At 45.0% G+C, this 16,258-nt stretch overlaps 1 protein-coding gene across 1 annotated transcript in view; it reads left to right on the plus strand.

The window, feature by feature from the left end:
• Positions 1–848: 848 nt before the first annotated feature.
• The window catches only part of LOC118942868 (probable E3 ubiquitin-protein ligase makorin-1), a 39,894-nt gene continuing 24,484 nt past the window's right edge, over positions 849–16,258 (plus strand). The window contains exons 1-2 of the mRNA XM_036956808.1: positions 849–1,112; positions 2,015–2,149. Coding sequence (XP_036812703.1) covers positions 1,045–1,112; positions 2,015–2,149 — 203 coding nt within the window. The 5' untranslated portion in view covers positions 849–1,044. The remainder of the gene's footprint in view (positions 1,113–2,014; positions 2,150–16,258) is intronic.

Below are 16,258 nucleotides of genomic sequence, written 5' to 3' on the forward strand. Positions count from 1 at the left end.
TATTTTTTGTTTAACTAGACAAGTCGTTTAAGAACAAATTCTTATTTACAATGACAGCCTACCCCGGCCAGACCCTCCACTTACCCGGACGACGCTAGGCCAATTGGCGTCACCCTATGGGACGATCACAGCCGGTTGTAATACAGCCCGGGATCGAACCAAGGTCTGTAGTGACGCCTCTAGCACTGGCGATGCAGTGCCTTAGACCGCTGCACACCTCAGGATGTGATGTTGCATTTGCATAACAGCATATCTGTTCTGTCAGTTTTATTATGACCTCATAATGTGAATCAAAGATTTTTTACAACTGACCCAAGATATGCCAGCCTGTCGTTTCCGATGGGAACAAATTAGTCATAGTGGGCGGAACAAGCAAGCAGGGAGCAGATCCTAGCTAGCTAGATCCTATTGGTGCGTTCTAACATTATTTGCATATTTCCGTTAGGGGATGCCTACGCTCCTAAACAACAAAACATTTTACAACTTTGGCAAAGGGTAAAATCAACAATAATTAGTCCACCCTGTTGTATTCTAGAATTTCAAATTCTAGTTTTGGGAACAGAAGACTGTATTGAGATCAAATTATTCATAGATGAGAACTTGCATAATCTCGGCCAAAATGAATCGCCCTCGATCTTCTCCACTGCCGTCCACTGGGCTTCTTCTCATCCCCATATTTGACCCAACCGGATGCTTCACATTTATACATCCGGTAAAATATCTGGCTCATTGTTCTATCTGTGTTCAGATAATTTGATTGATTTGCCTGAAATATCCTGCTGCTCTGGCGTGCCCTCTGGCGGTAGGTCGGTGCATGGGCTTCATTATAGGTCACATGCAGAGAAACAGCAGCAGCGTCGATTTTCCGAAGATTCCCGATTCGGAGCTCGACTTTCCGGAAGATCCGGGTACTCGGCTTCATTACATTACAGGTCACATGAAGAGAAACAACAGCAGCAGCGTCGATTTTCCGAAGATCCCCGATTCGGAGCTCGACTTTCCGGGAAGATCCGGGTACTGGGCTTCAACCTCAACATAACAGCAATGGCGGAGGCAGCAGCTACAGCGGCTCCAGCAATACCAGGAGCCTGGACCAAACACGTCACCTGCAGGTAACGACCAGACCCGGGGATCAATTTAGCACCACTGTGTTGATGTTGTCCATGGTTTGTAACCAAAACGCCGGGGGTTTTGGCCGTTTGTTAAGCGCCGTCTTTTGTGCTCCGGTAGCAAGCCCAGCTGTGTTTTGTTGTGATACAGGCAGCCGACGGTAAAACTGCTTCGTCCTGCAGTTGAGACATGATTAACTAGAGAGAAATTCCCCCGTACGATTCAAAGTGATACACAGTAACATCCGCAATGGCAACGCAAAAGGAAAACGCACGGAGACCCAGCGGCAAATAGACGCTGAATTCAATATAATTAAAATCATAAAATGGTTTTAATATGATTATATTTATCAGCCAAACACTGAAATGATTCCGGGGGGTGTAAATATGGTTGGATATTTCGCAGAGCTCTCATTCCTCGACCAAAGCTGAAATGCGGTAGAGACAACCAGCTAACTAGCTAGAATTACATAAGTCAGTGTTTACTGTGTTATCTAATGTGAATTACACTCTGAACGTGGTCATCACCGTCAATGCCAGTTCTGTAATAGTGCTACTGTGTTTACTAGCTGTCCACTGGTCTCTGAATTATTGAGTATTGAGTCAAAGTATTGAGTCAAAGCTCCTGGAATAATGGTATCATTTAGGCCTTAATTTTGTCGCAAGTGATACATTTGTTTTATTGATAACAGGAAGAATTGTTTCTAGTCTTCATGTTCCCACTGTGACGTTTTACAACGAGCATCATCGTTCGGTTCAACAGCTACATTCAGGCTGTTTGTAATCGATGTGAAATAACTTTAGCAGACATTTTTCAATTTTGTCTTTCCCTTTCGCAGGTGTTTCAACAGAGCAGATTTCAAATTATTTGTGTGACTTTTTGTTTGTCTTTGGTTTATTCGCAGGTATTTCATGCATGGGCTTTGCAAAGAAGGCATCAACTGTCGATATTCCCATGATCTCAACACCAGTCAACCAGCTGCAGCTATGATTTGCAAGTTCTTTCAGAAAGGAAACTGTGTGTTCGGCGACCGGTGCAGGTAAATATTATTTAAAGTTTAATATGTTCCTTGTAGGTGTTGGGCCATAACTAGCTGCCTTGTAGGTGGTGGGCCATAGCAAGCTGCCTTGTGGATAGTGGGCCATAGCATACTGCCTTGTGGGTAGTGGACCATAGCATGCTGCCTTGTGGGTAGTGGGCCATAACAAGCTGCCTTGTGGGTGTTGGGCCATAGCACGCTGCCTTGTGGGTAGCAGGCCATAACAAGCTGCCTTGTGGGTGTTGGGCCATAGCACGCTGCCTTGTGGGTAGTGGACCATAGCAAGCTGCCTTGTAGGTGGTGGGCCATAGCAAGCTGCCTTGTAGGTGGTGGGCCATAGCAAGCTGCCTTGTAGGTGGGGGGCCATAGCAAGCTGCCTTGTAGGTGGTGGGACATATAGCAAGCTGCCGTGTAGGTGGTGGGCCGTAGCATGCTGCCTTGTAGGTGGGGGGCCATAGCAAGCTGCCTTGTAGGTGGTGGGACATATAGCAAGCTGCCGTGTAGGTGGTGGGCCGTAGCATGCTGCCTTGTAGGTGGTGGGCCGTAGCAAGCTGCCTTGTAGGTGGTGGGCCGTAGCAAGCTGCCTTGTAGGTGGTGGGCCATAGCATGCTGCCTTGTGGGTAGTGGGCCATAGCATGCTATCTGCTTTAGTTTTTGAGATTCTAGAACTCTGCCAAGTCGTGCTGAGAGATTTGGTGCTGAGAGATTTGGTGCTGAGAGATTTGGTGCTGAGAGATTTGGTGCTGAGAGATTTGGTGCTGAGAGATTTGGTGCTGAGAGATTTGGTGCTGAGAGATTTGGTGCTGAGAGATTTGGTGCTGAGAGATTTGGTGCTGAGAGATTTGGTGCTGAGAGATTTGGTGCTGAGAGATTTGGTGTTTTTTGAGGTCTGGTTCAGATATTTACATGAAATACATTATAAAATAATGGCGTTACAATTATTTTATAGCTCTTTTTAATGGAAATTCCAAAGCCCAAAAATAGTGAACATTGAATTGCCAGAACAGTAAAAATATTCCATTGTCTCGAAGTTCCACATTGGGTAGACGTCTATGAAATTATACATATTTCAGTTTTGTATGTTACTTTAGTTTTCTTTAATGACTTATTTTTCATTCCTTAAAGTTGCCTGATCACCTCATCGCTGTTCAGGCAGTAGCAGCCAGCCAGGCCGTCTAACTTTGTCCTGCCCCACACTGTACTGCCTGTAGTCTGTACTCATTCTACTTAGCTAGCCTGCCCACACTGTACTGTCTGTACTCATTCTACTTAGCTAGCCTGCCCACACTGTACTGCCTGTAGTCTGTACTCATTCTACTTAGCTAGCCTGCCCACACTGTACTGTCTGTACTCATTCTACTTAGCTAGCCTGCCCACACTGTACTGTCTGTACTCATTCTACTTAGCTAGCCTGCCCACACTGTACTGCCTGTAGTCTGTACTCATTCTACTTAGCTAGCCTGCCCACACTGTACTGTCTGTACTCATTCTACTTAGCTAGCCTGCCCACACTGTACTGTCTGTAGTCTGTCCTCATTCTACTTAGCTAGCCTGCCCACACTGTACTGTCTGTAGTCTGTACTCATTCTACCTAGCTAGCCTGCCCACGCTGTACTGTCTGTACTCATTCTACTTAGCTAGCCTGCCCACACTGTACTGCCTGTAGTCTGTACTCATTCTACTTAGCTAGCCTGCCCACACTGTACTGTCTGTACTCATTCTACTTAGCTAGCCTGCCCACACTGTACCGTCTGTAGTCTGTACTCATTCTACTTAGCTAGCCTGCCCACACTGTACTGTCTGTACTCATTCTACTTAGCTAGCCTGCCCACACTGTACTGTCTGTAGTCTATACTCATTCTACTTAGCTAGCCTGCCCACACTGTACCGTCTGTAGTCTGTACTCATTCTACTTAGCTAGCCTGCCCACACTGTACTGTCTGTACTCATTCTACTTAGCTAGCCTGCCCACACTGTACTGTCTGTACTCATTCTACTTAGCTAGCCTGCCCACACTGTACTGCCTGTAGTCTGTACTCATTCTACTTAGCTAGCCTGCCCACACTGTACTGTCTGTACTCATTCTACTTAGCTAGCCTGCCCACACTGTACTGTCTGTAGTCTGTCCTCATTCTACCTAGCTAGCCTGCCCACGCTGTACTGTCTGTACTCATTCTACTTAGCTAGCCTGCCCACACTGTACTGTCTGTACTCATTCTACTTAGCTAGCCTGCCCACACTGTACTGTCTGTACTCATTCTACTTAGCTAGCCTGCCCACACTGTACTGTCTGTAGTCTGTACTCATTCTACTTAGCTAGCCTGCCCACACTGTACCGTCTGTAGTCTGTACTCATTCTACTTAGCTAGCCTGCCCACACTGTACTGTCTGTACTCATTCTACTTAGCTAGCCTGCCCACACTGTACTGCCTGTAGTCTGTACTCATTCTACTTAGCTAGCCTGCCCACACTGTACCGTCTGTAGTCTGTACTCATTCTACTTAGCTAGCCTGCCCACACTGTACTGTCTGTACTCATTCTACTTAGCTAGCCTGCCCACACTGTACTGTCTGTACTCATTCTACTTAGCTAGCCTGCCCACACTGTACTGTCTGTAGTCTGTACTCATTCTACTTAGCTAGCCTGCCCACACTGTACTGTCTGTAGTCTGTCCTCATTCTACTTAGCTAGCCTGCCCACACTGTACCGTCTGTAGTCTGTACTCATTCTACTTAGCTAGCCTGCCCACACTGTACTGTCTGTACTCATTCTACTTAGCTAGCCTGCCCACACTGTACTGTCTGTACTCATTCTACTTAGCTAGCCTGCCCACACTGTACTGTCTGTACTCATTCTACTTAGCTAGCCTGCCCACACTGTACTGCCTGTAGTCTGTACTCATTCTACTCAGCTAGCCTGCCCACACTGTACTGCCTGTAGTCTGTACTCATTCTACTTAGCTAGCCTGCCCACACTGTACTGTCTGTAGTCTGTACTCATTCTACTTAGCTAGCCTGCCCACACTGTACTGTCTGTAGTCTGTACTCATTCTACTTAGCTAGCCTGCCCACACTGTACTGTCTGTAGTCTGTACTCATTCTACTTAGCTAGCCTGCCCACACTGTACTGTCTGTAGTCTGTACTCATTCTACTTAGCTAGCCTGCCCACACTGTACTGTCTGTACTCATTCTACTTAGCTAGCCTGCCCACACTGTACTGTCTGTAGTCTGTACTCATTCTACTTAGCTAGCCTGCCCACACTGTACTGTCTGTACTCATTCTACTTAGCTAGCCTGCCCACACTGTACTGTCTGTACTCATTCTACTTAGCTAGCCTGCCCACACTGCACTGTCTGTAGTCTGTACTCATTCTACTTAGCTAGCCTGCTCAAGTATGGCTGCAGAGCTGTCTGAAAATAATTTTTACTAGTACTTCATAGTAGATCAGTTATACTTTCACAAACTGTCTCTGTCGTTGTTGTGTGAGTTTCTCTCTCATGTGTTCTGAGTGTATCTAGCCCAACGTAGCAGGTGTAGAAAGTGAATCCCGTCCAAAGATCTGTAAATAATGATGAGATGCTCATGCCCCTGGCCCTAACAATGGCAGTCATTGTCCCAAAGGCAGGAAGGCAAGGTGACAAGCTTAGATCCAAAATAAGCCCATAGAAAGTCATTGTACATATTTTGCTAAGAGTAAAACCTCTCGCTTCGCCTCTTTCTCTCTGATCACTCTTGAGTCTGAAAAAAAAATGGCGCAGTGAATTATGGTCATTGTAGGTAATTACCACATTTCTGCGCTGAACTAGGTTGAATATTTGCGAAAATGAAAACTACCACTTCCTACATCGTTCCGAACTAGATTTCCCAGATTTCTCTCAAATTATTTGATTTCCCTCTAGAGAAACTGTGTGTTGGGCTCACAAACACCAGAACGAAATGGAATTGAAGTAATTGAATCAATGTCGGTCAATTTGTTTAAAAAAAAATAAATAATGAAAAAACATAATGTTGGTTAACCAATCAGCACTACTGTGGAGGGAGGAGCTTGTTTTTACATTTTGTCTATATTTATTTATTCTGAACACATTTCTGTTTGGCAAAGTCCATTTTTGCAAATTATTTCAAAGTACTTAAGTTCGCTAGCTGGACAGGCCAACGCCGCGGAGTACCAAACTGTAAACCAATCAGAACTTGTGTCCTATCCATGGTACTACGCCTGCCAATCACGGAAGGTGGTATCGAGGTCCTGGTATAGAGGTCCTGGATGGCAGGGAGCTCTGCCCCAGTGATGTACTGGGCTGTATAAACACTACCCTCTGACACCACCTGGTATAGAGGTCCTGGATGGCAGGGAGCTCTGTCCCAGTGATGTACTGGGCTGTATACACTACCCTCTAACCGCCTGGTATAGAGGTCCTGGATGGCAGGGAGCTCAGCCCCAGTGATGTACTGGGCTGTATAAACACTACCCTCTGACACCGCCTGGTATAGAGGTCCTGGATGGCAGGGAGCTCAGCCCCAGTGAGGTACTGGGCTGTATACACTATACCCTCTGTAGCGCCTTGCGGTCGGATGCCAAGAATGATATAGACCGTTCGTATTGCATTCTGCATACTTCAAGTGCACTCAAACAGATATCTTATTTCAGTCTTTGGGAGCTTCAGTTAACACACTGACAGACAATGAAAGGCTGTGTTTACATCTTAGATGCCATTGGCTGCAGGATACAGTATGTTTAGTATAGACTGCAGCAGGCCATTGGCTGCAGGATACAGTATGTTTAGTATAGATGGCAGCAGGCCATTGGCTGCAGGATACAGTATGTTTAGTATAGACGGCAGCAGGCCATTGGCTACAGGATACAGTATGTTTAGTATAGACGGCAGCAGGCCATTGGCTGCAGGATACAGTATGTTTAGTATAGATGGCAGCAGGCCATTGGCTGCAGGATACAGTATGTTTAGTATAGACGGCAGCAGGCCATTGCCTGCACGATACAGTATGTTTAGTATAGACGGCAGCAGGCCATTGGCTGCAGGATACAGTATGTTTAGTATTGACTGAGACGGCAGTAGGATACAGTATGTTTAGTATAGACGGCAGCAGGCCATTGGCTGCAGGATACAGTATGTTTAGTATTGACGGCAGCAGGCCATTGGCTGCAGGATACAGTATGTTTAGTATTGACGGCAGCAGCAGTAGCATACAGTATGTTTAGTATTGACTGAGACTGCAGTAGGATACAGTATGTTTAGTATTGACTGAGATGGCAGGAGGATACAGTATGTTTAGTATTGACTGAGACGGCAGTAGGATACAGTATGTTTAGTATTGACGGCAGTAGGATACAGTGTTTAGTATTGACTGAGACGGTAGTAGGATACAGTATGTTTAGTATTGACGGCAGTAGGATACAGTGTTTAGTATTGACTGAGACGGTAGTAGGATACAGTATGTTTAGTATTGACGGCAGTAGGATACAGTGTTTAGTATTGACTGAGACGGTAGTAGGATACAGTATGTTTAGTATTGACGGCAGTAGGATACAGTGTTTAGTATTGACTGAGACGGTAGTAGGATACAGTATGTTTTAGTATTGACTGAGACGGCAGTAGGATACAGTATGTTTTAGTATTGACTGAGACGGTAGTAGGATACAGTATGTTTAGTATTGACGGCAGTAGGATACAGTGTTTAGTATTGACTGAGACGGTAGTAGGATACAGTATGTTTAGTATTGACGGCAGTAGGATACAGTGTTTAGTATTGACTGAGACGGTAGTAGGATACAGTATGTTTAGTATTGACGGCAGTAGGATACAGTGTTTAGTATTGACTGAGACGGTAGTAGGATACAGTATGTTTAGTATTGACGGCAGTAGGATACAGTGTTTAGTATTGACTGAGACGGTAGTAGGATACAGTATGTTTTAGTATTGACTGAGACGGCAGTAGGATACAGTATGTTTTAGTATTGACTGAGACGGTAGTAGGATACAGTATGTTTTAGTATTGACTGAGGCGGCAGTAGGATACAGTATGTTTTAGTATTGACTGAGACGGCAGTAGGATACAGTATGTTTAGTATTGACGGCAGTAGGATACAGTGTTTAGTATTGACTGAGACGGTAGTAGGATACAGTATGTTTTAGTATTGACTGAGACGGTAGTAGGATACAGTATGTTTTAGTATTGACTGAGACGGCAGTAGGATACAGTGTTTTAGTATTGACTGAGACTGGTCAGTCAGCTTTTCTTCTGAGAACAGTTAGCAGGCTATGTAGTGGAATTCTCTTCCGGGGAATCATCTGACACCTAAGAACGCAACGCCACGAAACGCCACAGCGGTTTCCTAATGTCAACATGTTGTTCACGTTGCTTGCACGCACACACATACCCATACCGGGGATCATCCAGGCTAGAGATCATTAAGGGCCCTAATAATGGGACAACATCTGCCGTCATATCAGCCTATTGCCCTGATGGAGACATGGATTACCCAGAGCACACTGCGCCTCCAGCTGCTGTTTCTTCATCTGACTATGTTTTCTCTCATTGTCTGAGAGCATCTGGGTCATGGCGGTTTTGGCACAGGGCTATTCGTTTCTCCTATGTGGAGATTCTCTCACCTGTCCATCTCCTCCTCATTTTAAATGCTGTCACTTGTCCTCTGAAGCTTAACATTATCTATCGCCCACCTGAGGGGTATCCCAGGAAGCAATATAGAGCCACTTAGAAAACCTTCCTAGCTTCAGTGACCTTCACATTCCAGGTCAGGCTTCGTCCGTACTACGACGGTGACCTTCACATTCCAGGTCAGGCTCCGTCCGTACTACGACAGTGACCTTCACATTCCAGGTCAGGCTCCATCCGTACTACGACAGTGACCTTCACATTCCAGGTCAGGCTCCATCCGTACTACGACAGTGACCTTCACATTCCAGGTCAGGCTCCATCCGTACTACGACAGTGACCTTCACATTCCAGGTCAGGCTCCATCCGTACTACGACAGTGACCTTCACATTCCAGGTCAGGCTCCGTCCGTACTACGACGGTGACCTTCACATTCCAGGTCAGGCTCCGTCCGTACTACGACGGTGGATATTGCTCGTTCCGCCTGCCGCTAACTCTCCCAGCAGGCTTGTAACTGCACGTCCATGTGGCACGTGGCGAGTCGAACGCCAAACGATGCTGAGACAGCCAATCCATGGCTGGGTGCCGCGCTTTTCATTTGTGCCAAAAGTAAAAAGTTATTGTTAATTCAGCGGGCTGTGGTGTGGAAGCGGGCTGTGGTGTGGAAGCGGGCTGTGGTGTGGAAGCGGGCTGTGGTGTGAAGCAGGCTGTGGTGTGAAGCGGGCTGTGGTGTGGAAGCGGGCTGTGGTGTGGAAGCGGGCTGTGGTGTGGAAGCGGGCTGTGGTGTGGAAGCGGGCTGTGGTGTGGAAGCGGGCTGTGGTGTGAAGCGGGCTGTGGTGTGGAAGCGGGCTGTGGTGTGGAAGCGGGCTGTGGTGTGAAGCGGGCTGTGGTGTGGAAGCGGGCTGTGGTGTGGAAGCGGGCTGTGGTGTGGAAGCGGGCTGTGGTGTGGAAGCGGGCTGTGGTGTGGAAGCGGGCTGTGGTGTGGAAGCGGGCTGTGGTGTGGAAGCGGGCTGTGGTGTGGAAGCGGGCTGTGGTGTGGAAGCGGGCTGTGGTGTGGAAGCGGGCTGTGGTGTGGAAGCGGGCGGGCGGTGGTGTGAAGCGGGCTATGGAGATGATTGCACGAACTGGAAGTCTCTCTATATAAGAGAGATGAGTAAAATGTAAAACATTAGCCTGGTCCCAGATGTTTGAGGTCTTGCCAACTCCTATGGTTTGTCGTTACAATGACCGTTGGAGTGGGCAAGATGGTCCAAACCGACCAAGCTATCTAGGTCAACATGACAATTACCCAACAACTCAAAAACACTCCATCAAATCAAACACCCGTATTTACATTGTGTTCTGAGGAAGTCCGACTGCCCTACAATGTCTCTTACTGTGTAAATAATCTTGGGTTGTAATTCTATGCTGTTTTGTGTTGTTGTTGTTTTGCATTGTTGTTGTTGTGTGGTGTTTTGTTGTGTTGTTGTGTTGTTGTTGTGTTGTGTTACTCCTAGGAATGTTTGCCCAAGCAAGAAAGAAAGGAAAGGCCATGATTATTTACACAGTAAGAGACATTGTAGGGCAGTCTGACAAGCAAGGCCTTTCATGGTGTTATCTGTTTTAAAAACAAAATGGCAGGCTGGGAAATAGGATTGAGACTGAAATGGCGCCGAGTTTTGTAATGGGCTAGCAGGTACGAGTAAACATGTTTAATTGTGCCGAGTTGAGATACTCCTTTGAGTAATCGTATGTATTATGTGAAGTGAGAGTGTTGTAATGGGCTAGCAGGTACGAGTAAACATGTTTAAATGGCCAACTATTTGCGTTTTTATTTTATTTTAAACAATAGGCTAAATCAATGATATCCAGGAGCCACGATGCTGTTTATGCCGTCAAGTGTGGGAGTCCTAGCCTACGTCCTAAGAAATCTCACTGAACTCATTCCCACCACAGTTGTTTGTAGACTTCTCATTGAGTCTTTAAACCAAGAACACGAGTTCAACCAGTTCATTCAGACAGCGTCTCTCTCCTATTGGTCTGCTTTTAGCAGCATACCCATAGTTACCATCCCATAGTTACCGCTGCTAGCATGCTCCCAGGTCAACTGTCTGTCTAGGGAATTGTCCGTGTCCCCAAAAAGGCTCCCTTTTCCCTATTTAGTGCACTACTTTTGACCCAGGGCCCTTATCAAATGTAGTGCACTATATCGGGGATAAGGGTGCTATTTGGGATGAACTCAATTTGCTTTTGTTAGCCGTCTAGCCTAGATGGTAATAACAAGGATTTACATAGTCCATACTATAGGCTGCTGACTCTGTGAGCATTTGCCTTCTAGCCTTCCCACTGAGACGGCTTAGACCAGAACCGGTGTGGCATTGACCCGTTGTTGTTATGTAACTAGACCTAAAGGAGGACTTGAACATGTGTAGCATTGACCTGTTGTTATGTAACTAGACCTAAAGGAGGACTTCTACTTTTCCATACAGACTATTTATTTGACTACCAGCCAACCCACTGAGAGGACTTGAACATGTGTAGCATTGACCCGTTGTTGTTATGTAACTAGACCTAAAGGAGGACTTGAACATGTGTACCATTGACCTGATGTTGGTATGTAACTAGACCTAAAGGAGGACTTGAACATGTGTAGCATTGACCTGATGTTGGTATGTAACTAGACCTAAAGGAGGACTTGAACATGTGTAGCATTGACCTGATGTTGGTATGTAACTAGACCTAAAGGAGGACTTGAACATGTGTAGCATTGACCTGATGTTGGTATGTAACTAGACCTAAAGGAGGACTTGAACATGTGTACCATTGACCTGATGTTGTTATGTAACTAGACCTAAAGGAGGACTTGAACATGTGTAGCATTGACCCGTTGTTGTTATGTAACTAGACCTAAAGGAGGACTTGAACATGTGTACCATTGACCTGATGTTGTTATGTAACTAGACCTAAAGGGGAACTTCTACTTTTCCATACAGACTATTTATTTGACTACCAGCCAACCCACTGAGAGGACTTGAACATGTGTAGCATTTTGCTGCTGCTGTTGGTATGTAACTAGACCTAAAGGAGGACTTGAACATGTGTAGCATTTTGCTGCTGCTGTTGGTATGTAAAGGAACTTTCCTCTGTCAGTCGGTCCATATGATGGGGATGTATCAGCCCTCATTATTCCATAGGAAGAAGAGGGAGGGAGGGAGGGAAGAAGAGGGAGGGAGGGAGGAAGAAGAGGGGTAGTGGGAGGAAGACGAGGGGTAGTGGAAGGAGGAAGACGATGGGTAGTGGAAGGAGGAAGACGATGGGTAGTGGAGGAAGAAGAGGAGTGGGGAGGAAGGAGAGGGGTAGTGGAGGGAGGAAGGAGAGGGGTAGTGGAGGGAGGAAGGAGGGGGGGGGGTGGAGGAGGGAAGAAGAGGGGTAGTGGAAGGAGGAAGAAGAGGGGTAATGAAGGGTCTGTACACTCTCTGTTTTTAATGTTGACAGCTGAAAAGAAACATGCTAGCCTGAGAACATGTTATGTAAACGTTAGTTATAGTCTACACAGACGTATATAGGATCCCAACTGAGTAGTATAGTTATAGTGTGTCGACTAGTACTGCACTACTCAGTTGGAATTCTATATAAATCTGTGTAGAGTGTTACTATATTTATAGGGGACAATGCACACACATCAATTTTACAATAATATACAGCCATGTAAGTGTGCCCGGGGTTAGCCAAAAGCTAATTAGCATCCGTAGTCCCTGGGCCTTTACACAGCCACTATACAACATACCATTACATCCAATAATATATCATTCTAACGACATCAACAACAACAACAGTCGTCTTGCGTATGAGGAACCACAGTACAGGTTTGGATTGATTTTGAGCCATGTTTTCAATATAACAACAATAACAACAACAAAAATACAATAATCAATGCAGCTTCTCCATGGGCATCGCGTTCCACTATATTGTAGCTCTAACAGAGAATACCCATGTTTACTGTGTGGAAAAGGCACAAGGTGATCCCCTCTAGTTACTGCCCTTGTAATCCTGATGGGGCTTTCCTTCAGCGTGATATAGAGGTGGAGGGGCAACCATGCAGGATCTAAAAGACAAGGGCTTTCCTTCAGCGTGATATAGAGGTGGAGGGGCAACACCATGCAGGATCTAAAAGACGAGGGCTTTCCTTCAGCGTGATATAGAGGTGGAGGGGCAACACCATGCAGGATCTAAAAGACGAGGGCTTTCCTTCAGCGTGATATAGAGGTGGAGGGGCAACACCATGCAGGATCTAGAAGACAAGGGCTTTCCTTCAGCGTGCAGGATCTAGAAGACAAGGGCTTTCCTTCAGCGTGATATAGAGGTGGAGGGGCAACACCATGCAGGATCTAGAAGACAAGGGCTTTCCTTCAGCGTGCAGGATCTAGAAGACAAGGGCTTTCCTTCAGCGTGATATAGAGGTGGAGGGGCAACACCATGCAGGATCTTAAAGAGGCTTTCATCTAATCTACATACTGCTTATTAAAGCTATCCAGACTTAAATCAATTATGTTTGTAAATGTTATGACAATAGTGGTAACTGTTTTTGGTTTGTGATCAAAAATCTGAAGTGTTTTGTTTTTGTAGAGTGACTCAATTGGTTCTCACATGCTGGTCACAAGCAGAAACATGACAGCAGGCCTCCAGAGGAAGGAAATGCCTTTTTATTCAAACCTAAAGTTGGATAATCCAACCGTAACCGTGTTGACCACCACCTTCTTCACATGTTTCTTACATGTCAAGTCGGAGTCCAAAATGACGGCGAGAGAAGTTAGACACAACTTTCAGGTTCTTCCCCCCCATTTCAACCAGAACGTCTGGATTTCTTAAGTCCGGTCTTGTCGATTTTAATAAAATGGCGGTTAAGAATTAGTCATCCATTTTTTAGAAACATGTGCCATAGCTTTAGTTAACTTGTTAACAACTAGTCTTGTTTTTTTTTTGTGTGTACAAACTGTATCGTCACATACATCTTCATGTTAAGAACAAATTCTTATTTACAATGACGGCCTACCAGGGAACAGTGGGTTAACTTCCTGTTCATGGGCAGAACGACAGATGTTTACCTTGTCAGCTCGGGGGATTCGATCTGGCAACCTTTCGGTTACTAGACCGACCTGCCGCCCCTATATACCGGTGTGTAGACTACTACTACATTGATGTTAGTCATTTAGCAGACACTCTTATCCAATTTACAGTAGAGGGATCACATTGTCATACTGGCCCCCCACCGTGGGAACCGAACCCACGACCCTGGCATTGCAAGCGCTACGCTCTACCAACTGAGCCACACGGGACCACCACCTATGTTGGGATTCTATATAGCTGTGTGTAGACGAGTACTCTATTGGGATTCTATATAGCTGTGTGTAGACTAGTAGTCTGTTGGGATTCTATATAGCTGTGTGTAGACTAGTACTCTGTTGGGATTCTATATAGCTGTGTGTAGACTAGTACTCTGTTGGGATTCTATATAGCTGTGTGTAGACTAGTACTCTGGGATTCTATATAGCTGTGTGTAGACTAGTACTCTGGGATTCTATATAGCTGTGTGTAGACTAGTACTCTGTTGGGATTCTATATAGCTGTGTGTAGACTAGTACTGTTGGGATTCTATATAGCTGTGTGTAGACTAGTACTCTGTTGGGATTCTATATAGCTGTGTGTAGACTAGTACTCTGGGATTCTATATAGCTGTGTGTAGACTAGTACTCTGTTGGGATTCTATATAGCTGTGTGTAGACTAGTACTCTGTTGGGATTCTATATAGCTGTGTGTAGACTAGTACTCAGTTGGGATTCTATATAGCTGTGTGTAGACTAGTACTCAGTTGGGATTCTATATAGCCGTGTGTAGACTAGTACTCTGTTGGGATTCTATATAGCTGTGTGTAGACTAGTACTCTGTTGGGATTCTATATAGCTGTGTGTAGACTAGTACTCTGTTGGGATTCTATATAGCTGTGTGTAGACTAGTACTCTGGGATTCTATATAGCTGTGTGTAGACTAGTACTCTGTTGGGATTCTATATAGCTGTGTGTAGACTAGTACTCTGTTGGGATTCTATATAGCTGTGTGTAGACTAGTACTCTGGGATTCTATATAGCTGTGTGTAGACTAGTACTCTGGGATTCTATATAGCTGTGTGTAGACTAGTACTCTGTTGGGATTCTATATAGCTGTGTGTAGACTAGTAATCAGTTGGGATTCTATATAGCTGTGTGTAGACTAGTACTCTATTGGGATTCTATATAGCTGTGTGTAGACTACTACTGTTGGGATTCTATATAGCTGTGTGTAGACTAGTACTCTGGGATTCTATATAGCTGTGTGTAGACTAGTACTCTGTTGGGATTCTATATAGCTGTGTGTAGACTAGTACTCTGTTGGGATTCTATATAGCTGTGTGTAGACTAGTACTCTGGGATTCTATATAGCTGTGTGTAGACTAGTACTCTGGGATTCTATATAGCTGTGTGTAGACTAGTACTCAGTTGGGATTCTATATAGCTGTGTGTAGACTAGTACTCTGGGATTCTATATAGCTGTGTGTAGACTAGTACTCTGTTGGGATTCTATATAGCTGTGTGTAGACTAGTACTCTGTTGGGATTCTATATAGCTGTGTGTAGACGAGTACTCTATTGGGATTCTATATAGCTGTGTGTAGACTAGTACTCTGTTGGGATTCTATATAGCTGTGTGTAGACGAGTACTCTATTGGGATTCTATATAGCTGTGTGTAGACTAGTACTCTGTTGGGATTCTATATAGCTGTGTGTAGACTAGTACTCTGTTGGGATTCTATATAGCTGTGTGTAGACTAGTACTCTGTTGGGATTCTATATAGCTGTGTGTAGACTAGTACTCTGTTGGGATTCTATATAGCTGTGTGTAGACTAGTACTCTGTTGGGATTCTATATAGCTGTGTGTAGACTAGTACTCTGTTGGGATTCTATATAGCTGTGTGTAGACTAGTACTCTGTTGGGATTCTATATAGCTGTGTGTAGACTAGTACTCTGTTGGGATTCTATATAGCTGTGTGTAGACTAGTACTCTGTTGGGATTCTATATAGCTGTGTGTAGACTAGTACTCTGTTGGGATTCTATATAGCTGTGTGTAGACCAGTACTCTGTTGGGATTCTATATAGCTGTGTGTAGACTAGTACTCTGTTGGGATTCTATATAGCTGTGTGTAGACTAGTACTCTGGGATTCTATATAGCTGTGTGTAGACTAGTACTCTGTTGGGATTCTATATAGCTGTGTGTAGACTAGTACTCTGGGATTCTATATAGCTGTGTGTAGACCAGTACTCTGGGATTCTATATAGCTGTGTGTAGACTAGTACTCTGGGATTCTATATAGCTGTGTGTAGACTAGCACTCAGTTGGGATTCTATATAGCTGTGTGTAGACTAGTACTCTGTTGGGATTCTATATAGCTGTGTGTAGA

This window comes from Oncorhynchus mykiss, chromosome 21 (assembly GCF_013265735.2).
Source record: "Oncorhynchus mykiss isolate Arlee chromosome 21, USDA_OmykA_1.1, whole genome shotgun sequence".
In the NCBI taxonomy this organism is placed as follows: domain Eukaryota; kingdom Metazoa; phylum Chordata; class Actinopteri; order Salmoniformes; family Salmonidae; genus Oncorhynchus; species Oncorhynchus mykiss.